General features: G+C 51.9%; 1 protein-coding gene across 1 annotated transcript in view; it reads left to right on the top strand.

Moving 5' to 3' along the window:
- The window catches only part of HADHA (hydroxyacyl-CoA dehydrogenase trifunctional multienzyme complex subunit alpha), a 28,465-nt gene extending 1,807 nt beyond the window's left edge, over positions 1 to 26,658 (top strand). Inside the window, exons 2-20 of the mRNA XM_075086376.1 lie at positions 2,606 to 2,647; positions 2,732 to 2,802; positions 3,578 to 3,711; positions 5,449 to 5,587; positions 6,627 to 6,746; positions 6,832 to 6,934; positions 10,309 to 10,431; positions 11,119 to 11,237; positions 12,080 to 12,136; positions 15,766 to 15,875; positions 16,704 to 16,838; positions 17,512 to 17,683; positions 18,378 to 18,464; positions 21,151 to 21,291; positions 22,510 to 22,578; positions 22,971 to 23,166; positions 24,071 to 24,185; positions 24,754 to 24,899; positions 26,035 to 26,658. Coding sequence (XP_074942477.1) covers positions 2,606 to 2,647; positions 2,732 to 2,802; positions 3,578 to 3,711; positions 5,449 to 5,587; positions 6,627 to 6,746; positions 6,832 to 6,934; positions 10,309 to 10,431; positions 11,119 to 11,237; positions 12,080 to 12,136; positions 15,766 to 15,875; positions 16,704 to 16,838; positions 17,512 to 17,683; positions 18,378 to 18,464; positions 21,151 to 21,291; positions 22,510 to 22,578; positions 22,971 to 23,166; positions 24,071 to 24,185; positions 24,754 to 24,899; positions 26,035 to 26,180 — 2,225 coding nt within the window. The 3' untranslated portion in view covers positions 26,181 to 26,658. The remainder of the gene's footprint in view (positions 1 to 2,605; positions 2,648 to 2,731; positions 2,803 to 3,577; positions 3,712 to 5,448; positions 5,588 to 6,626; positions 6,747 to 6,831; positions 6,935 to 10,308; positions 10,432 to 11,118; positions 11,238 to 12,079; positions 12,137 to 15,765; positions 15,876 to 16,703; positions 16,839 to 17,511; positions 17,684 to 18,377; positions 18,465 to 21,150; positions 21,292 to 22,509; positions 22,579 to 22,970; positions 23,167 to 24,070; positions 24,186 to 24,753; positions 24,900 to 26,034) is intronic.
- The last annotated feature ends 1,009 nt before the right edge of the window (positions 26,659 to 27,667 follow it).

Raw genomic sequence — 27,667 nt, 5'->3', positions numbered from 1 at the left:
GTGCCGGCAGCTCGCAGGTACAGGCTGAGAGCGTGGGAAGTTGTGCTGAGCTTTGGCTGTTTCGCTCTGCTGGCGCTCGGCTTGGTCCAGGAGCGCAAGAAGGCTTTTCTCCTGAACTACCCATGGATGCTGTTCCCACTTCAAGGGGCATGCCGCGGCTGGGTGAGTGGAAGGGCGGGATGGGGAAGTGCTGGACAGGGAAGCAGGCGAGGAAACAGCAGAGAAAAGAGAAAGTGGGGAAGAAACAGGTCCTGGCTAGGCTGTGTGAAAGGGGTGTTCTTCCTCCTCTGCTGCGTCTGAGCTCTCAGCAAAGTCCTGAGATCAACTGTCTGAAGCGTTGGTGTCCCCGTCTCTAGGCGGTCTTTTAGTGAGAGTGAAATAGTGAAAATGGAATCAATATTCAAGGCTTTTAATTCTAGAGTGAATGTTAGTGAAATGGCAGAAGCGTACATCTGGCTGGCTGCTGCTTCCTTCAGTACTCTGAAGGAGGATTTTTCTGGCTCCTATCTTGGCATGTTACTGTTGTACTGCTGAATGAATCAACGCCTCAAGCAGACGTGCTGTGGCTGTGACCAAGTAAATGTGCTTCTAGTTTTCAACACGTTTTCCACAAGTGTTCTGGGCTCTAAAACAGAATATTGTCAGGCTAAAGAAACCTCACTCAAGCATTAAGCAGCTGTTACTCTAATGACAGTACCTTCCCCAAAAGAGTTTGTATTAAAATGTAGTGAGATGTGTTCAGTCGTGCCCTTGATTTTTTTTTTTTCCCCGCTTCATATCTTTTGTTTTGCTAGAACTGAAAGGCAAAGTGGAATTCAAGGCTTAAGGTTTTCGTGGAAGCAGTCTGTTCAGAAACCGATACAAAAGAGGAAAGCGTGTTAGACCATAGAAAGAGAAACAAGTTAATGAATCCCTTCACTTTTTATTTTTAACTGAGACTGTGTGTTTTGCATGTGATGTACTGTGCTCTCAGTGGGCATTGGAGAGCGAGGTGCTGCTTACCTTCCCACATCCTAGCCTTCAGGGCTGCGTGGCCTATATTGAGTTAAAATACTGCTGTCGGAAATGCATCATATTCAGCTGAGGAGCATCTGTCAGCAGAAGAATTGTTCTCAGACCATGCTCAGATTTGTGGGGAATGAGCATCGGCACTTAGTTTCAGGAGTACCTGACTTCAGCGCACAAAAAGTTTAAAGAAATGAATGTTGGCTGCAGCAGTCATGATCTGGCCATTGTCATAGTCCAAAAATACTTTAAAGTAGCTTTGGAGTACAAACCAGTTTGCTCTTTATTTATAAAATAGTGTGTGGGCACATGACACACTCACGCAGACACAAACCCATCTGCCGGGACACTCTGACACTGAATTTCCATCCCCGCAGTGTCGCACCGTGTATCCTGGGCTTGGGGAATGGAGCACAAAGGTCAGTCCCTGCTGCCAGCACAGGGGATGAAGTGGGAAGAGGGACAAAGTGCAGTGGAGCTCCAGCCCTGAGCCCGTGTCACGGGGCTGTGGGGAGGGGGAAGCGCCTGTTGCCGAGGTGCAGGCTGAGGCTTTGAGTTTGTTCTCCCTGTACTGGATTTTCTGCCTTCTTTCTGCTGGGAATGGGAATGTTTCCTTCCTGAATGCTTCACCAGCGTTGAGCAGTGAACCTCCCCTAGCTACATGGCTGAGTTCCAGTGCATAGATGTGCATATTGTGCTTAAGAAGTAAAGCTTCTGCTAGATTTCAGACTTAAAGCAACTTTGGCAGGGACTCAGCCTAGATCTGTGTTAGAGGATACTCTCGGTCAAGATCAAGGTCAACTGAATAGGACTGAGATTTGTGGGTGTAGAGGGATCATCAGGCCAAATGCAATTTCTCAGCAGAAAAAGAGATCTGGGATGTATGAGTCAGAAAAGTGGCATTTCACTTGTGGGCAGAACTTGTTCGTAGCATGGTCTGAGTTTTCTGAGTGCTTTGCATCATAACAAGTTTGTCCAGGTGCTTCCACATGTAATTAGTAGAGATGGATCAGTATTTTGTTGATAGATGGAGGCAAGAATAAGTATTTTGTGTGCGCTTTTTGTGGCTCACCAGATATATACCCTGATATCTGTGAAGTAATACTTGGGGTGGCACCATTCACTGGCACAAGAGTGTGTTTTTACAGAAATATACTAGGGAAGTTATGTTTGATTTGCAGGAAAGTTTAACTTGCAGGTCTGAAATGCCCCAAAGTACAGCAAGGTCTCTGGTTTAGCATATGAAGAAGCGTTGAACTGTGCATACTAAAGGCAAAACACTCCTGTGTGCCACCCGCTTCGTCTCTCGTCAGCTCCTGGGGAAAGAGGCTTTGAGGTTTTTGGGGTGGGTTTTTTTGCCCTCAGTTTGGCATTGCTGGTGTTGGAATCTGCACTGTGAAGGTCACTTCAGTAGCGTGGAGTCTGCTGAACTCTGGTGGCGGCACAGGTCAAGCAGTAAGAGAAGGAACTGGCTCATACTCAGGATTTTCCGAAATGCTGTCCTTGGCAGATGAGGCGAGGTGGGAGGATGTGTAAATAAAGGAGAGTTAGGCCGAGACTACTGAGAATTCCTTTAACATCTGCAATGTCTTTTCTTTAGGTTATGCTTGCCGTAACATCTCCACCTCCAGTGCTCTTCAGAGTAAGTGTAAAACTTTTCCATGCGAGTTCATTTTCTTAAAATCCGCTGAGCATAAGCTGATAACACGTTTCTGTTTGCTTCCAGCCAGAACCCACGTTAGCTATGATATCAAAGGAGACGTCGCTGTTGTACGCTTCAACACACCAAATTCAAAGGTACTGTTTTAGCTGGCTGTGGTTAATAGGCGTGGCAGTGGAAATGGCAGCAATAGCAGTTGTATGGAGAAGGCACTGAAAAGTCTAATTTAAGACTAAGAACTTTCTTAACCCGCAGCCTTTCAAAGTTGCCAGCCAAGTAGAAATAGGAGAACGAGCATTTGGGTGTTTAAGGAGACATCTGAAAATGCCTCGTAGAAATATTTTGTATTTGTTAACTTGTTTCTCTCGCTGACACAAGATACCACTAAATCTTATGAAGTCTTGGATCCAAGATGGTTAAGGGGAGTGTCCGTTATACAGGAGAAAAAACAGCTTAGAAGCTCATAAAACCTCTGAAGTCACAAACCCACTGTTGGTGAGATTAAGGAGGAACTTCTTAATAACAGATTCCTTGATGACCTGCTGCAGGGTTCTATCTTGGAGGTTTTTGTCTTGCTGTATTATGACAGAAGAGGAACTAATTTTTGTAGCAAATCTGGGCTCAATTTGAGTGTCCTAGAAGTGTTACAGTTGTGCCAAGCAACGGTCTGGCTGTCAGGCAAATTCCTGAACGGTCGAGTCCTTTGCGTTTCAGAAGGCAAATCCTGAAAGGCCGTAGAGCTGCTGCTTGGAAAATCTGTTTAGACCTGCTGTTGGTTTTGGCTTTTTGTTGTCAGTCTGTCTTCTGTGCAAGTTTTCTGATGATATGGTGATTGAGTCCAGTGCTTAATCAGAGGTTAAACTTCGCTGTCTGCTGGGTTCCCTATTGACAATGCTCACTTGCTGCCTTCAGGTGAATACTCTATCCAGGCAGCTGAACTCAGAGTTTACCGATGTAATGAATGAGATCTGGGCCAATGAAGCTGTCAAAAGTGCCGTCCTCATCTCTTCAAAGCCAGGCTCTTTCATTGCTGGAGCAGATATCGAGTAAGTATGGGGGCCTTAGAAGTTGTGCTGCTGGAGCTTTCTCTGAAGTCCAGCATCCAGGGCTATAGAATCATGGAATCATTAAGGTTAGAAAAGAGCTCCAGGATCATCAAGTCCAACCGCCAACCCAACACCCCCAGGCCTCCTAAACCATGGCCCCAAGTGCCACGGCTGCACGGTGTTTGAACCCCCCCAGGGACGGTGACTGCCCCACCTCTCTGGGCAGCCTGTGCCAGGGCCTGACCCCTCTGGCAGGGAAGGCATTTTCCCTCACACCCAACCTAACCCTCCCCTGACGCAGCTTGGGGCCGGTTCCTCTCGTCCTGTCACTGGTGACTTGGGAGCAGAGACCGACCCCCCCCCTCACTCCAGCCCCTCTCAGGCAGCTGCAGAGAGCGAGAAGGGCTCCCCTCAGCCCCCTCTTCTCCAGGCTAAACCCCCCCAGCTCCCTCAGCCGCCCCCCAGCACACTTGTGCTCCAGACCCTGCCCCAGCCCCGCTGCCCTTCTCTGGACACACTCCAGCACCTCAAGGCCCTTCTTGTCCTGAGGAGCCAGCCGTCTGGTGTACTGTGAAGCCCAAGCAGTTTGTCACTGACATCTTCCCAGGGGTGAGGCAGAGGCTGGGAATGAAATCCAGGAGAACAGGATGCCTAACTTGCTCAAGTGAAGTTAGGACCTTGATGAAGAGGAACATGGCCAGTCATTAAACCCCATTTGGCTGTAACACTTGGTCGCTCCTTCCTGCGTGCTGGGGTGCAGCCAAATAACCCTTCCTGGCTCTGGGGTGAGCATTGTCCTTTGGTTTGGGACACAACAAGAGCAGATAATTTACATGCAGGACTTCATTTAAGCTGGGTTTGAGTGCCTGGCGGTCTGCCATCGTGGCCCCTTGATTAGGCAGGACGTGGTGCTCTGCCACATGGAGCATCTGAGCAGCCTCCCAGGCGATTCAGCGTGGCTAACGTCTGCAGGGTGTGGGACGACCCGTGTGCATGCTCTCACTGGGACATGGAGTGCCGTTGGCTCCTAGTCCTGACATCAGGCTGGACAGGATAGCTGTTTAAAGGCATCAAAAGCCAGAAAGCTCTGGTGAAAGATGGTGAATTACAAATAGGCCCTTCCAAACCTTATTACCTTTTCGGCTGGCTTTATTCAGAGGTAGAGACTTGATGTATGTTGTGGTGGGACGGAGGCGGTAGCTAGAGCTGGTAAGCAGAGCAAAAGGACAGGCTGTGTTTAAGAGGTATCTGCTGGTCTCAAGACTACGAGCCTCCTGAATTGCGCTGGCCTGGCAAACGCCTCTAGCCTCCGTGAGAGTAATTGGCACAGGGAGTCTCTAATTGGCGGAGTGCAACATCAGAGCACTGGCCATCTGCTCCTCTAAAAAGTGATCCTGGGCTCTCCCCTCCGCCCTTCCTGGCAAGCGCTTTGAGGCTTCCTATGACCCTTCCTCTTCTCCCCCAGAGGCTTTCAAAGCTCTGAAACAAGGAAACTCATTCACCGCCTGCAGGCGCAGCCCAGTGTCAGCATGCCGTGACTTAACCCACTGAATTTAGTAGTCTTCCTGCGTTGCCTGTTAATCTAAGACTGGGGAACTAAATAGCTCTTGCCTGCCTGCCTGCCAGTCATGGGAGCTTTGTGGGAAAAGGGGAACAAACTGCTTGAAGCAGTCTCCGTTTTACTGCTGTTTTCTCAGTGCTTTTCCAATTCTGATCAGCCTTTCTGCCTCACTGCAGCATGATTGAAGCCTGCAAGACTTCTCAGGAAGTGACTCAGCTCTCTCAGGAAGGACAGAAGATGCTAGAAAAAATTGAGCAGTCTCCAAAGCCCATAGTTGCTGCCATCAGCGGCTCCTGCTTGGGAGGAGGACTGGAGGTACTGAACAACTCTGCTTGTGACAAGCAGCAGTGGGAGTTGGTAGCGCTGGTTCTCTAAACTATCCAAACGATGCCTGCAGGACTACTTAGCGTGAGAGGGATTTGAGACCTGACGTGGGTGCGTTGCATCCATTCAAATGAGTTTGTGGCAAGTTAATGGCTTGGTTGTGCTTCAGGGCTCTGCCGTGCTCATTTTTCTGCTCCTGGTGAAGACAGTTAATCAAATATGAATTTGTGTGGGCCAGGCTAATATTGAGATGAGTGTCCCGGGGAAAACTGGCTGTTTCCAGCAGGCGTGGGATCTGGATAAATGCTGCTGGCAGAGTCCAGGCTGGAAATTGCTGCTTTTCAGATGAACTGAGTCTTGTATCCCAGCAACTTCTGTTCTTTTAAAGCTTGTGGTGAGAGGGATGAGTGTGGGGAGCCTGGCCAGGCTCCACCCTGGCCTGCGTACTCTGCATTGTCGCTTGCCATTTCGGCTGGGTGCAGTATTTGCTTCGTAATCTCCCTTTAGGATTTTGTAAACGGAAAGACTCTTTAGTAATTCCCAGAGCAAAGTTGTTACTAAAACAGAATAACCTTGTGGGAATGGAGTCTCTTCAGCTGCATGCTGATTGCTCAGGCAGTCGCAGCTTTTTACAAGCACTGTGGTGACAAACCTGGACTTGGTGATCCAGTGATAAACCAAGTGTCATGGCTGATCGTGGGACCATGTAAGTGTAAGTGGGACCCTGCGCTCAGTGTGGTGAAGGGGTTTAGCCCTTGACAGTCTAGATGAGATTTTAAAATAGCTTGGCTCAGTTTGGTAGCAAGCAGCTATGAGATGAGCATGAAACTGTCATCTGCCCTGTATGCCCTTCTCTTCCTGGACGAAGCAATCAGCGAGCACAGAGGGAATTTGGGCAGCTGAATTGGGGAATTGGGGTAGGGTCAGGAAGAAAGTTGAGGCAGTGTGTAGATGAGACCTTTGTGATGGATGCCCAGCTCTTCTGTGGTCTGTCACAGGGAAACCTTTAGTTTTCTCTTCCTTTCTTAAGGTTGCCATTGCCTGTCACTACAGAATAGCAACAAAGGACAAGAAAACAGTCTTGGGAACACCTGAAGTGTTACTGGGTCTCCTGCCAGGGGCAGGGGGTACTCAGAGGCTGCCAAAGATGGTGAGTAGGAGGAAAATCTTTACCCGCTAGCCCCTTCTGCCGCACGGCGTGCTCCCATTCTGAAATCCCCTTTGTGCCCTTCCAGGTGGGACTTCCTGCTGCCTTTGATATGATGCTGACCGGCAGGAACATCCGTGCTGACAGAGCAAAGAAGATGGGTCTGGTTGACCAGCTGGTGGACCCACTAGGTCAGACACGGTGCTTGATCTGCTGCCTGACAGTTAACCTCTCCACCTCACTTAAATGGGTGGAGAAGCCATCAGTGCAGCCATCCGTCTAGTGGGGGCAAAGCATAGGGACTGCAATGTCCGTGCCATGCTCTGCAGTGCAGTCGCCATCCCCTCCACAGAGGCGTGCGCACGGGGACCCTGAAATGTCAGGCTCCTGCTAAAGCTGAGTGAATGGGGAAAGGTTAACGTAGAGGGCAGGCCTGCTGGCTCTCTTGTGCAAGCTAATTATACAGATAAGAACCTGCATTCCTCATTTATCATGTCGGAGGGACAGATTGCAACCCGTAATGAAAGGAGAATAGATGACTGATGCCTACACTTATGCAGCCTGCAGATGTTAATCTCTGTGATAAGATCTTGAGAAGAAGCCAACTGCTTGGCTTGGGCACTCTGAATTGCCAACTGACTTTAAGCTGGATACAGAAATTCCTTGCGAACTGCAGACCAAGTTGCACTTCCAAGCACTGAGTGGGCTAGGGAATAGTTTCTTGCGTCTGCTGTTCCTTCGCTAGGGGGGCTTTCTTGGAAGGTGACTAAATGGAGGAGCAAACCCTCCGCAGCTGCCCCTGAGAGGTCTGAGGAGCTGCAGCCAGGAGTCAGAAGGGAAACCGCTGTACCAGCTGGTGCTGCTACGCAGTTGCACTGTGCTGAGCTTCGTTTCCCCAGGCAGAGCATGCCCAGAGTACCCCAGTGGCCCCTAGCTCCTGAGGCTGAAGAAAATAAACAAAAAGAAAAGGTGCTGCTGCCTACCCTGAGAAATGCAAGGGAAGGCACTGTGTCTGTTCTGTCTCGCGTGCCGGTGTTCAGCTGGATGAGACCTCCTGAGCTGTATTATTGCTTGCAAAATGAACCACTGGTACCCAGGCTCAAGTTAAAATGGGCTGAGTAAACGTTACCACTGTACACTGGCTTAAATGTGAATTGCCTTTTAAGAGCCAGGAAATGTGGCTTTTCACACTAGTGGTTCCACTGGCTCGCTTAAAGGAAACCTGAACTTTTTGAAGAGCTGCTTGGAATCCTAGCTCAGACCAGATAAGCACGTAGGAGGAACACAAAAAACCACAAATTATATGCAAGCATTGGAGGCATTCCTTGTTCATTCAAATAGCAGCCAGTGCCAGAAGGCTTTCTGCTGAGTGTTCTCAATGTCTGGGCAAAAGCAGCTTTAACTGGGGTGATGTTTTAACTGATTATAGAAAGCTTTGAAGGGGAGAGACAGCATTAATCAGGAGACAATTTCATGGGGTGCAATCAGCTCTCCTTCAGTAGGGAGCTCTACAGCATTCTCTTGATCTATTTACTACTGTGCCCAGATCTAATTCTGGTGTGTGCCTTTTATATGAGAAAGCAGATGTGAATCGACAGCTTGGAGCTCCTCCTGGGTTAGGACACTACAAAATGTTGAGAGCTAACTGCAAGTAAAGTAAACCCACGTACGTGGCTTTGACCACCTTGCCTGAATAGTTCTTACAGCCCAGGCTTACAAATAAACAGCTCTTTTCTTCAGCTGTAGTATCAAAGTCCAGAACTTGTTGGTGTGGAAAAGGGGAAATCAGGTATTCACATCTTGTAGTGCATCAAGTTACTAAAGCTGAAGGTCTCAGACATGTTGCCTTGACGTGGTGGGAAGAGAATTTGGAAGCTGGTAAGGTTTGAGCTCAGAATTCCCAAATGCTCTCAAACCTCCAGTAATTTCTCTAAAATCCACTGGATGTTGCTGAAATGTAGATTATGCAGCAGCTCTGGGTCAAGTTTTCTGAGCTGCCTGTATAATACGTTGTTTTGTTTGGACTGCTTTCTTCTAGACTGGCTCTGACATACTGCCAGGGTATGAGTGAGGTTTCTTAACTGTGAGCTTTCATGATGTGGTTAAAGGTACATGCTCCTTCACGTGCCTCTTGCTGAGGGACCCTCCAGCAGGCAGCAGCAGCATCCAGGCTCTGTGGAGTGTGTTCTCAGGTCTTCCTGAGCAGAGAGGCTGAAACCTTAAAGTTGAAGACCTCGGCTTTTGGTGGAGGGCAAGAGTAGTGGGAGGTGAAAGAGGAGGGGTTTTCTGTTTTGTTTTTGTTCTTTAGCTGTCTCCTGTGTCAGGGAGGAGTTCTCTTCTGTGGCGTTTTCGTAGATCTGAAGGCTCTGTGCAGCAGCTGGGTGTGTTTGGAGCAGCTTCTGGTGAAAGTTCATGAGTTGTCCAGCTGTAATCATACAGAGTTGTAACCTCCTCAGGTTTGTTCTGCTAGTTCAGAGGCAGCCCAAGGCTGCACGTTTAGCTGCCGGCCCTGTGCAGAATCGCTGGGCGTTGCTCTTTCATTAATGACTCGTCGTATTTGCCTCCAGCAACTTCACACAACTGCCTTTTCAGCCCTGCACTCTATCCTCCCGTACTGATGATACAAGTCCTGTGCTCGCAAATTTTGCCGCCCACCCTCGGAGATCGCTAAAACTCGTTTTGTGATAGCTTGCTTCATTGTGGGACAGCTCTAAGTTAGCAGAGCTGGGCCACAAGATGGATGGCACATCACCTGGAGCCTGGCTAGGTGTTGCTGTCTGTGGCATGAGCTAAAGCGAGGGAGAGGTTTGCTGCACGTGAGGTCCAATGAAACCTCAACCTTTGACATCAGTTCCAGCACAGGTCATTCTCAGGGACACAGTGCTTAATAAATGCAGTCTGTATGTTTAATAACAGCAGTGTTGCTACAACTTAGTTGTGCAGACTTACTGTACTGCATAAGAAAGGAGAGGTGCAACAAGAGGGATGGGAGGCAGAATACTTAACTGCAGGCACCCCTGTACCTCAGGGTTTATGCAAAGTAAAACGTTGAGGAATAAAGGGCACAATTTGCAACAAGATGGTCAGGGGTCCAAAGAGGTGATGGGACCTCCATCCTTGGAGGTGTTCAGAGACTGGCAGAACAGGGCCCAGAGCAACCTAATCTAATTCCAGAGTTGGATTTAACTCTGAAATTGACCCTGCTTTGAGCAGTGGGTCAGACCAGGTGGCCTCCCAAGTCCCCTTCCAACCAAAGCCTTTGCATGGCTCTGTGAAAGTAGTGTTGATGTTTAAGTGGCATACTGCTGTCTGCTCCCATTGGGAGCTGGCATTTTGGCATTCCTGTGTAATGCCGTGGATATTAAATGCCTTGGGGCCTTCATATAGTTGCCTGTTGAGCCTTTCCATCATTGTTCATAATCAAGAAAAGTCAAAACGGGCGGGTGGGAATAGAGCGGTAGCAATTCAAAGGAATATCACATTGCTGTCTCATCCTTTCTTTCCTGCATCGTATCTGTCACTGGTAACTTGCTGCATTTCCTCAAGACTTCCCTGTTGTTCACAGGGCCAGGTGTGAAGGCGCCAGAAGCACGGACGATTGAGTACTTGGAGGAGGTAGCAATTGGCTTTGCCCGAGGACTGGCCAACAGGACTGTGTCTGCCAAAAGATCAAAAGGGCTAATGCAGAGTAAGTCTGTGGGCATCACAGCCAAACCCAAGGGACTGTAGCGAGCGTCATCCAGCTTTGCTTCTCAGGGACGTGGTCGTGCTCCTGCTTCATTCCATTTTCGAAACAGTGTTGTTTTGTCTTGTAACTGTCTCTTGACAAGACTGACCCTCAGGTGGGTCAGTAGAGTAAACGTTCCCCTGCAGATGTGATCAAGTGGTGTTGCCAGAGCTGCACACGGTGGCTCCTGAAGTGTACTAGAAGGGAGCCAGGCTTTGGGGAGAGAGCAGCAGCTACCTCCAGAGGCTTCTCCATCTTCGAAGTTCTAGTAGCAAGTTCTGTCCCAAGCTTGTGTAATCAAGTGGGAAGCAGCACGTGGGTCTGCTCTGCACTAATCCTCTTTAGCAGCACCCTTATGCAGTTAGAGCCCAGAAGTGATGGCGTCTCTGAGAGCTCTACTCTGCAGAGCTCCGTCTGTCACCAGTTGTGTTAGGAGGATACTTTAGCCCTCAGTGAGACTTGTCTGTGGAACGAGCCATAGAAACCCTTCTGAGCAGGCCGTGCTACCTGTGGCGGAGTTCCAGGTGCACGTTTCTATTGCAGATGTGCAGCATTCACATCTATACTCCTTTAGCTTTCAGGCTAATCATTTAAGGGCTGGTTGTGCATATAGCGCTGTGCTGAGACGTGTTTTGTCCCATCTTGCAGAGATAACGGACTATGCTATGGCTCTTCCGTTTGTGAGGCAGCAAGTCTACAAAACGGTGGAGAGCAAAGTTCAGAAGCAAACCAAAGGACTCTACCCTGCTCCACTAAAGATCATTGAGGTAACTCCCACTGCAAGGCCAGAGAAACTATGGTGAAGGTGGATCTGTGGGATAACACGGCAACAGAGGGAAGGTGGTTCCCTCCTCTGAGTCAAGCCACACATCCTGATCTTGATGAGAGATAGCTGTGTGGTATATCAGGCACACATGGTAAAATTCAGACTAGCTTCCCAGAGTATGATCCCCGATTTATGTGGTACTGGTACCAGTAAGGGGAAGATCAAGAATCCCAATCGAGGAAAGGCTTAGCTGGAATACTTTGTCCATGAAGCTTTCAGCTGCAGTTTTTCCAGGTTTCCTACACTGTCTCCAAAGAGATGGGTTAACCTGTGTGAAGCCAGGAAAACACAAATTGTTGTTTTTCATAGCACTAACCACACAGTACCTTAAAAGCTAGTCCCCTGAGTTGGGCAGGCATTGTATTACTTAGACACTGTCCATGGTTGAATCCTTATTTTAAAACTACTTTTCACTAATTAAGTTATTGCCAAGACTTCTCTAAAACCTGTGAGTGCCCCCCTCTGACTCTGAGAGCAGTGACATTGCAGGAGCACGGTCTTACTGAAAACAATTACTGAAACCACAAGGTGTGTGAGGGGAAAAAAAAATTAACCTGATAAATTCCTTGCCATCGTAGCTCTTCCGTGCTAGAAGAACAAGGTGCTTCATAGCTCTGCTCTGAGCAGCATGGACAGGACCCAGGGAGTCTGAAGTGTGCCTTGAATATTGGGGAGGGGTCACTTGTGAAAACGGGAGGTGCAGCTAAACAAGTAATGTCACTGAAGTGCAGCTGTTGGCAGACATGACTTAACAGCAGTATATCTTTATTCTCCCCTGACTAGGTTGTAAAGACTGGTCTTGATCAGGGGCGTGAAGCTGGATACCTCACTGAATCCCAGGTGAGATTAGATCCCTGGTGGTAATTGGTAAGTTGAGTAGTTGGGGGGATTTGTGTTTAACCACGCACAAAGGGTAACGTTTGTCCCAGGCTGCTCAGGCTGGTGTCCTGCTCCCTGCCCCCTCTTCTGGCAGCGGGGCTGTGAAAAAGGCCTGTCTTGAACAACGGAACTCTTTGTCAAGGTTCTTCATCTGTGCAAACAGTTTGTGCCTCTTCTCACTCCTGCCTGTGTTGTCTTTTCGAGTGGGGAATAACCAGACGGAGTTCACCGATGGAGGTTTCACATAACAGGACTTTGATTTCTCCGTGTGTCTGAGCACTTTGTTTTTCCCGATTGTCACACGGGACGGGTAACCCAAGGTGTGCGCAGAGCGCGCTCTGTTGCATCAATTTTCCCTGGCAATTTGGTGCAAACAACTAATTTCTTCCAAGAATTAGCTTCCATTTTTACCAATGTTCTCTTCTCTGTCACCTTTTCTTCACCACCATCGTTGTTCAGGGTGTTGATTCTCCATTACTCTTGTTTTTCTCTTTGTCCTGTTTTCTAGCCCAGATACTTTGTGCTGGTCCTTTTCCATCCACTGATAACTTCAGGTACTTTTGACAATTAGGTGGGTTTTTTCAGTAGGGGTTTCTCACCCAGAACAGGACTTTTCTCTCCTTATTCCTTGGTCAAACTTGCCTATTCAGTAGCCGCTCCGATGACTGTGCTGGCTGGTACTGGCCATTCAGGGGGACCTCAGCAGGCTGGAGAACTGGGGAGGCAGGGACCTCATGAAGTGCAGCAAAGGGAAATGCCAAGTGCTGCCCCTGGGGAGGAATAACCCCGTGCATTGGTACAGACTGGGGGCCAGCTGACCAGAGAGTCCAGCGAAGGGCTGCAAGGATGATTAAAGGCCTGGAGCAGCTGGGACACAAGGGGAGGCTGGGAGGCTCTTCAGCATGGAGAAGAGAAGGCTCGGGGGGATCTTAGGTGTATAAATTCCAGGTAGGAAACAGTAAAGAAGGCGTAGCTACACTCTTCTCATTGGTATCCAGTGGAAGAATAAGAGGTAATGTGCACAAATGAAACAGGAAAATCCACTTAAGGATGCAAAACAATGGTTTTGCTGTGGAGGTGATTGGACACTGGAACAGGCTGCCCAGAGAGGCTGTGGAGCCTCCCTCTGTGGCAATACTCAAAACCCAAGTGGGGACAGCCCTAAGCAGCCTGCTCTAAGTGGTGGGGTAGGACAATAAAATTTCCACAGGTCCCTTCCAGCCTCAACTGTTCAGTGGTTCTGTGATCCTGTGAAAGGAGCCTCTATTTTCATTCCTCCTTTTCCTCCAGTTCTTTAGTGCCCTGATCCATCGGTTTTAACACCAATAACTGTTAAGGGAAGTCGAGTCTTTTGCACTTTAAAGCCCAGACGACTTCACCTCTTGTTCCGCTTGTTGCTTTTCCCCTTCGTAGGTCCAGCCAGTGGCGAGGCTGAGCAGGTATTAGAATCACAGAAGATACATCCTATTGCAGGGGTGTAGGTACACGCACACGTATGTTCAGAGTACACGCACGGCTGGCCGCACAGACAGTGCAGTGCCTTTACTGGTGACACAGGCATGGCCGATGTGGAGGATTGACACTGTTCCTCTTGGTTGGCTGACCAGAACTGAAGTTCATGTGCGGCACTGAGTGCACATGTGCACACGCACACCCCTTCAGTAGCTGGCTGTAGGTGTTTTGTCTGTCAATAGTTGGCCACAGGGGCCAGTCTGACTAGCTGCTGGCACGTGGGCCTCGTGTCCTAAACGCCATCGTGTCCTGCTTGAGGTTTGCTAGTGACACACTTGGGAAAACAGGAGTAAAGTTTAATATGAAGGGAGGACGGGCTGTGGTGGGCAGGTCCAGGGCTTGAGCAGGCAAATGTACTCACCGGCGGCTTGCTTTTGTGTGACCCTTTTATTCCACATACACACAGTGTCTTTGTTTTCCCATGCTTTTTCATCCTCAGCCATCTTGATCCCTCCCTTTCTCTGACCTTGTAAACTGCCTTGATAAACTATCTGCCCCTAATTAGTTTTTCCCATTGGTTCCCCGTTTTGCTACGTCTGTACCCAAATTTGCCATTTCTGATGCTGATATGGTGATGCTGGCCTCCTGCAGCGTCACTGCTGTGGTTACCCGAGGCCTGCATCCCCAGAAGACCCACAACACTCCCATCTGGTTACCTCTGTGTGCGGGTCATCTCTCATGTCGCTGCCCGTTAACTGCCGGTGAAATCCATCCGTCCCCCGCAGTACTGTCTGTAGCTTCCACGGGCTTCTCACGCTGCGATCTGTCACACCCCGCAGTCTTTCCTGCTGTGCTTAGTAGCTCTTTTTGTTGTTGTCTGGTGACAAGGTCCTGGTCTGAGACATAGCTGTGTGCCTCCTACCTTAACAGTGACCTCTTGGGCATACCCCGTCTGTTCTGGTTATGCATTCTACCCACGTTTGCTCTGGTGCTCAATAAAAGGCCTGGGATACTCTGATCCTACAGAAAAGAATGAATGGTTTTTTTCCTGAGAATAGCAGCAGGATGGAGATCTTCCCAGAACCCTCTAAAGAATAATAAGCGTCAGTGTCATGTCTTTTTTAATGCCTCCCTCTTTCCCCTGGGATAGGAGACTTGCAGATTCTCTTCCAGGCTTTGTGTGTCTGATACTTTAGCAAGCCTCTAACTCGCAGGACAGTGGTGAAGGAGGATACAGCCTGCTCTAAACCAGGCTGCGTTGGCGGCTTTCCCTAGCTGACTTGGCTCGGGCAACTTTAGTTTTCTGTTGCCTTATGCTGTCTCTTGTCTTCCCGTTTCATGCTGAGTGCTCGGAGGTTACGCAGGCCTTCGATTTTTGTTGCCTGTCCATGATCCTCTGAAAATAGTATCAGGCTACTGCTGTCAGTGAGAATTGGCCTGTTTAAATATTTATTCTCAAAGCCGGAGGGCAGGGCCCTTTCATCTGCAAGCCACTGGGGCAATGACCCCAGCAGGATGCACATGGGGGAGAAAGGGTTCCATGTCGGCGAAATACAGCCCTGCCACTGGGGAAGTATGGATCCCGTAGGACTCCGCAGCTGCTGGCTGGCCCAGGCAGCCAGATCACTGCTGGCGTACCATCACACCAGTGAGCTAGCAGGGAATGCTCCTGCCAGAGCTGTGCTGGGAGGGTGGAAATGGGCTGTGAATGAGTCAGTGGATAGGAAGGAGATGGACATAGAAATACTGCGGCTGCTCTCATTCCCTGGCAGAACCCTTGCCCTCCCAGACTCCAGTGTTAGAGGTATGTGCTCTTTCAGGTGCCTTAAGTTATACTGTTTATGGGAAAGGACACTGAACAAGAACTTTGCTCCTGCTTTCTGGCAGCCCGTATGGGAGGGAGTGGTGCAAAGCAGGCTGTGCTTAGCACAGAAGATACAGCAGAGGATACGTATGCCCTGTCCGTTCTTCCTTTTCTACCAGGTTACTGACTCCCCGGAAGGCCCACAACACTCCCACCTGGTTATGCAGATGCACAGGTGGCTGTGCTCTCCCCTTGCCACGTTTTTGTGTGTGTGCTGGAAGGGAGACGGCTGTTAAATGCCAAACTCTTTGCTTTCCTCTTCCCTTTCTTCCAGGGCTTTGGCCAGCTTGCGGTGACTAACGAGTCCAAGGCACTGATTGGGCTTTACCATGGGCAGGTGCGCTGCAAGAAGAACAAGTTTGGAACACCTCAAAGAGAGGTCAAGTAAGTGCGAGCGTGGGGTGCCTGAGGAGCAGTTGGAGGACCTCTGCTAAAAGGCTCTCGGGACTGAGTGGCCTAGAGTCCTGAAAAGCAGTGTAGCAGAGCAGAGGGATTTCCAGCCTCCAGATGGCTAATCATCTGCAGATTGGAGGTCTCACCCATGAGTGAAATCTTCTTGCATGACCTCTCTAAAAATAGAATCATAGAATCATAGAATCATTAAGGTTGGAAAAGACCCTTAAGATCATCGAGTCCAACCGCTAACCTGTCACTGCCAAGCCCACCACTAAACCATATCCTCAAGCACCACATCCACCCTTCTTTTAAATACCTCCAGGGATGGAGACTCCACTGCCTCCCTGGGCAGCCTGTTCCCATGCCTGACAACCCTTTCGGTGAAGAAGTTTTTCCTAATATCCAACCTAAACCTCCCCTGGCGCAGCTTGAGGCTGTTTCCTCTCGTCCTATCGCTTGTTACTAGGGAGAAGAGACCAACCCCCACCTTGCTACAACCTCCTTTCAGGCAGTTGTAGAGAGCGATGAAGTCTCCTCTCAGCCTTTTCCAGACTAAACAACCCCAGCTCCCTCAGCCGCTCCTCATAAGACTTGTTTTCTCAACCCTTCATCAACTTTGTTACCCTTCTCTGGACTCGCTCCAGCACCTCGATGTCCTCCTTGTAGTGAGGGGCCCAAACCTGAACATGGTACTCGAGGTGCAGCCTCACCAGTGCTGAGCACAGGGGCACTGTCACCTCTGTGCGCATCCAATGGTACAATGGAAATTCAGCTATTTCTAGCTCTGAATGTGTCCCCTGGTCCTTTTCTGTGCAGGACTCTGGCTGTGCTGGGAGCAGGGCTCATGGGAGCTGGGATCGCACAGGTTTCAGTGGATAAGGGACTGAAGACCATCCTGAAGGACACAGCACAGCAAGGCTTGGACAGAGGACAGCAGCAGGTCTTCAAGGGGTGCGTGAGTTAAAAGGAAATTGCTTGGGATGGGATGGGGCTGCCTCTAGCTGAAATACTCCTCTGCTTCCCAGCAGTCAGCACCTCCTGACACCTCTGTTCCTCTGGAGTCTTCTACCATCAGATGTCACAGAAATGCTTTCTTTTAAGGTTGCCCTATGCACTGTGCTGGGATATTGCTACGAAATAGGCCCAGTGTATTCAGCCTTAGCCCCTTAGGTAGGTAGACAACCTAACAGATGATTGCTTTAGCTTTTAGATTTAGCAGTAGCTTATAGAGCTAAGGGGGGAGGGAGTAATCCTGGCTGCCTAGAAGCCCATGTCAGGGGAGGCATTGGGTCAGACTTCTGAAAAGCTGGATTTCTCTCCCCTGTCCTCTTGGCTCTCTTCCACTGTAAGCTGAGCAGTTACAGCGCTCAGCTGTGCATTGTCAGGAATGTCAGCGACTGACCTTCAGACTAATGTACCAGCTGAGTTGTGTGAGCATGGCTCCCCTTTTCCCAGATGGAAGGAGGGGCCAGTAGGCAGAGTGACAGCCCTGCTGGATTGGAGATGGTGGTTTGGGTCCCAGGGTCCCAGCTCCAGGAGGGAGGGTTGCCCTTGATGTTGTGGAGCACCTCTAGCAGTCTGGGCTGGCCTGCGCAGGAGCTGTGACAGAGCTGTCCTTCCCTAGGCTGAACAGCAAGGTGAAGAAGAAGAGTCTGACATCGTTTGAGAGGGACTCCATTCTCAGCAACCTGATGGGCCAGCTGGACTACAAGGGCTTTGAGAAGGCAGACATGGTGATCGAGGCTGTGTTCGAGGACATTAACATCAAGCACAAGGTGCTGAAGGAAGTGGAGGCTGTGAGTATCAGTTCTGAGCAGCTTGTGCTAGATGCGGCCCCCGTATGGTGGTGTCTTGTCCTGTGCTGCTGGGTTTGTCACATCTCCTTTTGTGCTGCGGTTTGGTGCTCTGTGCAAACTGTTTATGCCAGTACCTGGGTGATTGTCGAGGGCAGCCTTCGTGTTCGCTAAGGATATTCACAGTGCAATAAGGAGTCGCTCGTTCTGAGCTGATTGGGGCAGTTCTGACGTTCCGTGACTCCTGGGAGCTGCTCCAAAGAAACATTGATATGACAGTAATGTCTTTCGGTATCTCTACAACTTACAGTTCTTCACTTACTATCTCTAGCTTGCTGCCACTGCTCGTCTCCATTCAAGAGCCCACTTGGGGGAAATAACTGTATGGTGTAGGAGCTAGTGCGTGCACCTTTCTGAAGTCCCTTCCTGCAGTGTCTAACGTAGTCGCGATGGTGCAGCAGAAACATGGGGACTCTGAGACTAATATTGCAGACCTAGCAGGGAGTTCAGGGGAAGTCGGGTCTGGCTGAGTTCGCTGCTGTTTTAGAATTAGTTTCTAATGCTGTCTGCCCAGACAGAGAATCAAGTTTGCCTTGTCTGTCAGGGTTACCAGGTGCCAGTACTGTTCTCTCGGGGCTCTGCACGTCGTGCTCTGGAGCCTGTGCATTTACACTGTCTCTTCCACCCCCTGCCACAGGTGATCCCTGCTCACTGTATCTTTGCCAGCAACACATCTGCCCTCCCAATCAGCCAAATTGCTGCTGTTAGCAAGAGGCCAGAGAAGGTGAGTACATCGTGCCATGAGCCTGCTGTGAGCCTGCTCTGCGCTCGGCTGCCTGTTAGCAGCAAACTGGCTTTGCTGTAGATGAGCGCTGGGATCTTCTGCTTCCTCCTCAGAACATGAAACAGCTCATCCTTCACCCCCAGTGCAAGCTTTGAACAAAGAGCTTGTGGTCCTTGGACAGGTAGGAAGGGGATGAAGGTGGACTCGCCCCCAGCGGGATGTTGGCGAGGCAGGGTGCAGTAGGAAGGTCAGGACGCTTCAGGAAGTGTTGATGCACATGGGGGCAGAGAAGCTGTGGAAGGACTCAAGCTGAGAGAATTTCAGCCAGGAAGACTTCAGTCATTTTGATAAACTGCCTAGACATAGGAGTGACTTGCCACGATGGGAAAATGCCTTCTCAAGGAGAAAAAGCAGCAAAAAGGGAAGAAAAGTCAGTGGCTGGAAGCTGAATTTGGAGGTGCCGAAACTGAAGCCTTGGTCAGCCATGGGATCAGCTCCTGAGAGGGTGGTAGGGTTTTCTCTCTGCCTCCAAATAATCCATGTGAGCGGGATACCAAGAGCAACATTGCAGCTTGTGGCAGTGGTTTGGAGTGTAGGACTTCTTCATCCCTTTCCTTGAAGTCTGAAATGCATATGAAATAGCTGCACCCTCATCCCTTAGCCCAGGCAAGCCCAGCTGAGTAGGAACGCTGCTTCATGTGGAGCAGCCTGCCCTGAGGGATGTGCTTGATGGAGTTACTGCCTGAGGGGTGTGAACGTGCTGGATTGGGAGCAGTCAGCCGCGTGCTGGTTTTCATTGCCATCCGACTGGTAAGCGTACCTGTGATACCTGCTAGCGTGAGGCTGGCAGACCTGACCGGGGATGCAGGAGACCCGCACCCTTCAGGAGACCAGACATGATGCTGCAGTGCCCGAAGTAGTGAGGGAACTGCGTGACTAGGTGGAGTTGCCTCCTGAGGGCTAAGCGCCAGTCTGGGGCAGCCTTGGTATAAAAAAGGGGAAATACTTTCCCCTCTTTTGAGGAATCTGCTTTGCCTACCTGGGGCTGCAGAAAATGAAGGAAAGGGCAAGCAGTTCTTCTGTGAGATAATCCCATGTCCCTCTCTAAAAGAAGTGGGATGGGGAGGCAGTAGCAGCTTGGCCAGAAGGAGGGAGAAGCTCTGGAGCTCAGTTGGAAAGTATTGCACAAATGCTAAAGCACAGGTACCCTTGGCTGGTTCCCTGAACTCCTACAAGGGTCTCAAGTACTGCCTTGGTCAGTACGTTGCCTCTGCTGCTTGTCTTCCTGCAGAAGTTTTGTGGACATCTGCAAAGGTTGTAGAGTAACAGTGTGTGTCTCCACTGTTGGGGAACAGTGGAGAAGCCTGGAGGAGAGAAGGCTGAGGGGGGATCTCATCAGTGCCTATAAATATCTGAAGGGTGGGTGTCAGGAGGATGGGACCGGGCTCTTTTCAGCGGTGCCCAACGCCAGGCCAAGGGGCAACGGGCACAAGCTGGAACACGGGAAGTTCCACCTGAACATGAGGACAAACCCCTTCCCTGTGCGGGTGCCAGAGCAGGAGCACAGGCTGCCCAGAGAGGCTGTGGGGTCCCTTCCCTGGAGACATTCACCCCCCGCCTGGACGCGGCCCTGTGCCCCTGCTCTGGGGGTGCCTGCTCAAGCAGGGGGTGGGACGGGGTGGTGTCCAGGGGTCCCTTCCAACCCCCACCGGTCTGGGATTCTGTTGGAGGTTCCTGTGACCTTCGTGAGCCTCTTCCTGGTTTGCTGTTGGACCTTAGTTGCATCGGAAATGCAAACTGAGTCTTAGTTGTTCGTACTTGAAAATAACATCCCCTTGCTGTACAAATTGCCCGTGTAATGGCTCTTTATGGGGAAACTAATAGGAAATCGGTTAACTAATTAGGGTATTTTCTTTAATTAGTTTTGCAGTCTGCAATTCTCCTGCGAGGTGCCTCTGACTTGTACGTATCTTAGTGCCAAGTGTAGCTTCCAGGAAGCATGAAGGTGACATGCTGATTACATGGTTGTGTTAAGAAAGTGAGGCACACAGCCGAATAATCTCCACTTGAATGCTTTCCCAGAGGAAGGCTGCACTTACCTCTGTAATTAGTGTCTGGAAACTTGCCTTCTCATCCTTAAATTCACTTCATCACCCAAAAGAAAAAAAACCCAAAGCAAAACCTTCACAAGCAGAACACAGGGACTCTGCTCTCTCTGCGGCTGCTGTTCCCCTCTCAATGTCCAGGAGAAGCACCACCCAGGCGTGAGGCTCCTCTGCCAGCTCAGATCGTACCTGCAGATCACACAGCGCCTGTAATTTGCCTGGGGACTGAGCTCGACTAAGATTCCCAGACAGGTTTTGCTGCCGGACTATTAACAAGCACAGAGAGCGCAGAGCAGCACACTCGGCCCAGTAAGCATTATCCTCACTGAGGCGAGGGCTGTGGCGCACGTGCTGTGTCCTTGGGAAAGCCAAGGGGAGAAAGGGAGTTGGAGAGCACTTTTATCAGAGGGGAATACGGTGCAGCGTGTGGCTGAACGGATAGCACACGGTGCTGGCGGGTCCTGCAGCCCGTGCTGGCCTGCTTCCCTCTGCGGCTGGGCACTTGGCTGGCCCAGCAGATGACTCTGGGAGCCAAAGCCTGCCTTAACCGTGCTTAACCCTGAGCTCTTCCTTTTCCCTAGGTGATCGGGATGCACTACTTCTCCCCTGTTGACAAAATGCAGCTGCTGGAAATAATCACCACAGACAAAACATCCCAGGACACGGCTGCTTCAGCTGTTGCTGTTGGCCTCAAACAGGGCAAAGTTGTCATCGTGGTAAAGGTGAGGGAACACTGCACAAAATATGAGCCGGGATGATAAATAAAGGGGCAGGCTTGTACACTGCTAGGAGGCTGAAACATAGCTGCGAATACACCGAATACACTTTTCACTCTGAGAAGTAAAAATGGAGGTTAGAAGGCGGCAGGTGCCCAGGTGATCTCTCCCTTTGGAGTGGCCGTGGAAGGCTACAGTCTGATGGGCCAGCACGAGGAGCTGGCAGTCCTGATCCGCACAGCTTCCAGGAGGCTGAAATCTCTAGTGGCATCCGAGATGGAGCAGAGTCTGGGCAGGACTCTTGCCACCTCTTCTCCCTGGCAAGCTGCAAGGGCAGAGGGGCCTGTGAGCAGTAACCCTCCTCTTTCTGGATTTAAATCTTGTGTGAGAGGGGCACAAATACCCGAGCGAGTGTAGGGGAAGAGCTATACCGAGCAGAGGGAGAAGACTGAGCACAGCACAGGGAGACTGGAGTCTAGAACAAACCGCTGTGGTCCGTAAGAAAAGGCAGCAGAGCCTCAGAAAAGCCACGGGCTTTGCGTGGCTTGTTAGGCTGAAGGCTGCTGTTGAACGCGCGGCCCTCCAAATGGAGCTGGTCTCCTGCTCCATGGTAGAAAACATCAGTGGTGCTGTTTCAGCTGCGTGGGAGGTGCAGCAGAAGGCTCAGGGCTGTTTGGTGAGTCTATTTTTGGATTGGTCTTTTCGCTGATGTGTGAGGTTGCCAGCGATGCTGAGCAGGTCTCTCGTGTGGTGCTGGGAAAACTGGCTTGACTAAAAGTGCTCCAGGCACCTCTAAAGGCCAGTGGAGACACAGTGCTGCTTCTCTAACCCTCATCCCACATAAGATACTTCCCTGAATGGCAGTTTGCAGCTCATCTGTTGCTTCCTGGCTTTGTGAGCAGTATCAGAGATGAAACAACTGGTTTATGCCTGTTTCACTTGCACTGAGCACCCTTTTCCCCCTGTCAGACTTGGTGAAGCAAGGGGACCTCTGCAGCCTGCTTGGGGCCTCCAGGCACTATTGCAAATAAAAACTTCAGAGGGGGAACTTCAAACGCTGCTGAGCCCTACAGGAAAAAACTGTTCTAGCAGTCGATAACATACCGTTAAAAATGGAGTTCAGTGTGTCTGCCCTGCATGTCAGTGCCTGGGCTGTGAAACACAGTTCTTGTGCTGCTGGGAGGGGCTGTGTTCCTGCCTTCATCCTCCACTCCTCTTCCCTAGGATGGGCCTGGCTTCTACACCACCAGGTGCCTGGGACCAATGCTGGCAGAAGTAGTCCGAGTTCTCCAGGTGTGTATCCTGTTGGCTACCAAGTGTCTGCCCAATAGTCGTGTAAACTCTGCTTCTCCCTTGCCCCCCAATCAGGCCGACCCCAGCCCTGGCCAAGAAGGGAGGTGGGTAACCAGCTCTGGTGCCTGTGGTTGTCCCCAGCCTGCTTTTGGCTGGGCTGTGGTCTGATGAGGCCTGGGGCAGGCAGTGATGAGGCTCTTTCCCCCCCACATGGCACTAGGGGAGAGGCAAGAGTGGTGCAAGCATGATTACACTGCTGCTGTCCATAATCAAATGGCTAATGGGGCTGGTTGTGGTCCGTGGCCCCAGGTGAGCGAGGGCTTTCTGCCCCCACGCTGGTTTTCCAGGACCCTCACCCAGAGATACCATTGCTTTGCCTTCTATTCCTGCAGGAGGGCACTGACCCAAAGAAAATAGATGCCATCTCTACGGCCTTTGGCTTCCCTGTGGGTGCTGCCACGCTGATCGACGAGGTGGGGGTGGATGTGGCCGCACACGTGGCCGAGGACCTTGGCAAGGCCTTTGGCGAGCGCTTTGGAGGAGGCAACGTGGAGTTGTTCAAGCTCATGGTAGAAAAAGGCTTCTTAGGTGAGACTCTAGGCTGTTTTAATTGAACACGTTTCCCCCTTGTTCAAGGAAAAGCACTAGCATCCATCACCCTCTTCTGCCTCAGGTGAGAGCAGTCAGAGAACAGCCCTGGGAATGGGTCAGGAAGCCCTCCCAGCTGTACCCTGGGTAGGCCTTTGCCTGCTGCTGCCACCATTTCTGCAGAGGAAGGTCTGGCTGCAGCCAAAGATGCTGCCCAGAGCAAAGGCAGCAGACAAGATCTCCTGAACCTCTGTCTGGCCCCTTTGTGAAACCTGCACAAGTACTCTGGGACGTGGGGAGCAAATGGCTGGAAATAAACGTGCTCGAGTGAAACAAGCCCTGAGCTGAGGTTTAGAAGCTCTGTGCAAGGAAAGCTGATGGCTCCGCACGGCAGAAGCTGTGCCGTGGCGGCCCTGGGTGCCAGCTGTGCCTCCAAGCACACCAGGGCAGAGCAGGGGCCATCAGTGGGATCTGCACATGGACCGTGAGAGCTCTCACCTTCCAGTGACCCTTGCTGTGACCAGACCCCTGGCATTGAGGGTTACTCAGGAGATCTTGTCACCTCTGTGCCTTGCTCCCAAGGGCAGACAAGGACCATGTCATTTTTCTGCTGTAGCCACAGAAACAGTGGGGTTATTTGACTGTCCTCTGGCCTTAGTGGAGGCATTAGGGTCTGGCACAGTGGCAATGTCTTGCCAAGGAGCCAGCTGGGCGTGGGCCCCCTTGGCTCTGTCCTCGGTGAGGCAGTGAGCAGGCTCGCTCTGAAGTGCCGAGATGCTGCCTGTGCTGGGAGGATGTACTCGTGCTAACAGAAGCAGGAGTCACAAGAGGATCAGGTCATGAAGGTGTCATGAGCAAACGGGACACGTGGCAGGGTGTGACTGTCTCTTTTTATCCCCGGCAGGTCGCAAGGCAGGGAAAGGCTTTTACGTTTACCAGGAGGGGGTGAAGAACAGGAGCGTGAACTCTGGCATGGATGAGATCTTGGCGCGGTTCAAAGTGTCAGCCAAACCTGAAGTGTAAGTAGCTGTGCCTGCCTGAGCAGTGGTGTGTCACCCCAGCTCCTTCTGCCTCGGAGCAGCAGCACGAGGGCTGTACCGGGCAGCGCTGAGCGTGCAGCCACTCCAATGGCATTTGGCTGTTCCCACCTGGAGTGTAGCGGGGCAGGCTCTTGGTTCTGGAAAACGCCTGCTAGCAGGAATGGGGCATCCTCAAATGCACCAGCATTTGCTCAGGCACCTTTGCAGAAAGCTTTTCTGCGGTGGAGCTTTGTCCGGGCAGGCAGGTTGGTGCAGGCCCTGCCGTGACCGCCCTGGCATCAGACCTGTTGTACAGCCTGGCACGGAAACAGCTCCTGGAGCGGTTCCCATCTGGCCCGATCGAGCCTTTGCCATTCTTACATGCCTGCTTTGGGACACGTCACAGGACCTAGTCCCTATCCTCATGAGGATAGGGACAGTTTCAGTGAGAAACCGTTCTGTCGCCTACCCCAGGCCTGGCTCTGTCCGCAGTCTGTGCTGGCTTCACGTGCTCCCCCATCCAGCTGCCGTGTTACCAGCACAGCCCTTACCGACTCCTTCCTTGCAGCTGTACCGATGAGGACATCCAGATGCGCTTGGTGACGAGGTTTGTGAATGAGGCAGCCATGTGCCTGCAGGAAGGGATCCTCAGCAACCCCGTGGAGGGAGATATTGGTGCTGTGTTTGGCCTGGGCTTCCCGCCGTGCCTGGGAGGTAAGTGTTTTCAGCCAGGGTTTGGGCTAGGCTGCATGGCTTGGCTGAAAGCTTTGTAGTGGGCTTGCCTAGCGGGATCTAGCCACCAGAGGCAAGTCAGCTGTTAAGGCCGGGTTTGAGCTGCAATCTGACAAGCCTGAGTGTCCTTCTCCCACGTAAAGCCTGAGCCAGGGAGGTTGCTCCAGTGTTCCCACCCCACGAGAGGTGGCAGTGAGCCTGAGAGCTGCTGTGAGACGTTTCTGCCAGGACCCTGTGGAGCTCCTCTGCTGGTACAGCTGTTTGACAGAGCTGTGGCTGGTGAGGATCAAGGGAGAGGGAGTCTAACCAGGCCGTTTGCTGTGTCTCTGGGCTTGAATAATAAGGCAGAGCTATGCTGGCCCCCGCCTCATGAGCGCTTTCTGTCAGAACTTCAGAGGAAGAGCTTTTACCATGCCTGATAGTCATGGGGATGCGGGTGGGATGCGAGACTTGCAAAGGCCCTACATTTTTAAGAAACGCCTGGCTTGCTGTTGTGCAGCTGTGTGGTGCTTGGTGAAAAACAAGGCTCTGGTATCTCATCTCTTGCCACTGCTACGTGCCTGGCCGGGCAGGCAGCAGTCTGGCAGCACTTCTGCAAACCTGGTCTTGTGCTGCATGCAGAGCTGAGAAACGGTGCCCAAGATGCACCGTTCCCCCCATGTGGCACAGATAAAGCTGAGCTGACAACCTCAGCCATGGTGCACAGCACTTTTCAGGCCAAGGTACTCGCCAAGAGCCGTGGGCAAGGGTCTCCTGGAACCGCCTGCATTGTGGCTGGGGCCGGGGCCTGAGCAGTGGACAAAGCATGAGCTGAGGTTTGGCTCACAACTGAGGGATACTAACGGCTGTTGGGCATGAGGTGGTGTTTCTGCTGAGTACCTAGCACATCCCCTCCTTGAGGCAAGCTCAGACCAAGGGAGCAGTCCCAGTTAGCTGTGCCCCAGCTCGTCCCCAGCAATCCAGTCTGCCTCTGCTCAGAGCAGGGTCCTGCGCGGCCCTGCTCCAAGACTCTCCTTTTGGAGAAGGACGGATCGGCCGAATCCAGCGCTCTCACCCTTCCAGGCACCTTGGTGATTCTCGCTTCCTTGGCCCAGATGTGTCCCCCTGTCCTCGGCAGGTCCCTTCAGGTACGCAGACTCCTACGGAGCCAAGCAGCTGGTGGACAAGCTGCGGAAGTACGAGGCCGTCTACGGCAGCCAGTTCACGCCGTGCCAGCTGCTGCTGGACTACGCCAACAGCCCAAGCAAGAAATTCCACCAGTGAGCGTGGCAGGACACCACCCGCCCGTGACGCGCCGACAGCTCGAGCCGGGACCACCGGCTCTCCAGCAACACCCCATTCTCTGTAGGTTAATCTGCAAAGCACCCAGGGGAGGCAGGGAAGGAAGGAGGGGGGCAGCGGATTGCCTCGTGGCTTGTAGTCATTTCAAGTGCCTTATCAGCTACTCTGTGGTGGGCATGTCCGTCCCGTGCCAGCCTGGGCCTGGTGCCTCCTTGCTGGGGGAGAGAATTTCTTCTGCATTTGCCTCCATGCTACGACCTCCAGCGCTCCCGGTCTGGCAGGCACCATCCAGCACCCATCTGGCGCTGAGGCCTTGCTGTTCCATAAGCCTCCAACAATCGATCCCTGTCTCCTGGGGTTGGACTCCATGCCTGCTTCTCCTCCTGTCTCCCTGGGGCAGCAGCCTCTCGCCACCAAGAAAGGGAACCGCTCGAGTCGGAAATAAAGCGTTCAGGCAATCCTCTGGGGTCCTCTCCGTGCTTGCTGGCTGAGAGACCCACAAAGGGGGGGGGGGGGGGGCTGGGAGTTGCGGGAGGGTGGGGGAAAAAGGCAGGGGAGGGCGGCAGTGCAGAACAAAGACCAGCTCCGTCACCTCTGCCATCAATCAGGGTCTGTGAGGAGCCTCCGGCTCTTTTGTCTGGCCCCGAGTGCTGCCGCTGGGGTTATCCTGGCAGATGGACCCGCCTCTAATTGCAAATCAAGCAGCCAAAGGCCAGAAGGGTCCCCTGTGGGGAGAGCTCCGTTTAAACTAAAAGCCTTTAAATCTGTGCACCTGTCACTAATTTCAGAGCTGGCCTAGCCTCTGCCTCCTGCCTCTGCTAGGCCTTGGGCTGGGAGCTGGTGTGATGCTGCTCTTTTCGTTTCATTTTTGTGCTCGTTTCTCAAAGCCACCGGTACGCAATTAGGCTGAGATATCATCTCACCCTGCCCCTGCGCCCTGCGGAGCTGGTAACCAGCCCTCAGCCCTCCCCGGGGGGAGGCAGCAGCCCCCAGGACCTGCCCCTGTGTTGGAGGGCTGTGCAGGAGCTGTGCTCACGGGATGTGAGCCTTGTCTGGGGCAGCCCTGCTTTCCCCAGCTTGGGAGCTGGGGCTGGGGAGGCCTGGTCCCAGAGCCTCCCATGGCCGTGGCTTCGGGGGGCTGAGAGTGGGGTGCTCCAGGTGGCGGATGCAGCCTTGGGGTCTCCCTTTCCCAGGGTCAGCCACATCTGTCAGGCAGGGCAGCTTCCTTCCAGGCCCCCGAAATCACCCTAGGGTGCTGGGAGTGGGTCCGAGAGCAGGGTGGTCCTTGCGTGGAGGCCCCTGGGCTCCTGCCCCATAATGGGGCACCTCCGTACCGCTGTGACCCACCACCCTGGCGAGGCAGGGTGTGCGAGGGGCGGCACGAGCCCCAGAGCCTGCTTCCCCACCGAGAGCCCCTTTCCCCCTCCTCCCTGAGCACGGAGCTTCTCCAGTGGCTCGTTTTTCTCCCA

This window comes from Phalacrocorax aristotelis, chromosome 3 (genome assembly GCF_949628215.1).
Source record: "Phalacrocorax aristotelis chromosome 3, bGulAri2.1, whole genome shotgun sequence".
NCBI lineage: Eukaryota > Metazoa > Chordata > Aves > Suliformes > Phalacrocoracidae > Phalacrocorax > Phalacrocorax aristotelis.
Note: the sequence above shows the minus strand (reverse complement) of the source record. Positions and strands in the feature narration are given on the sequence as shown.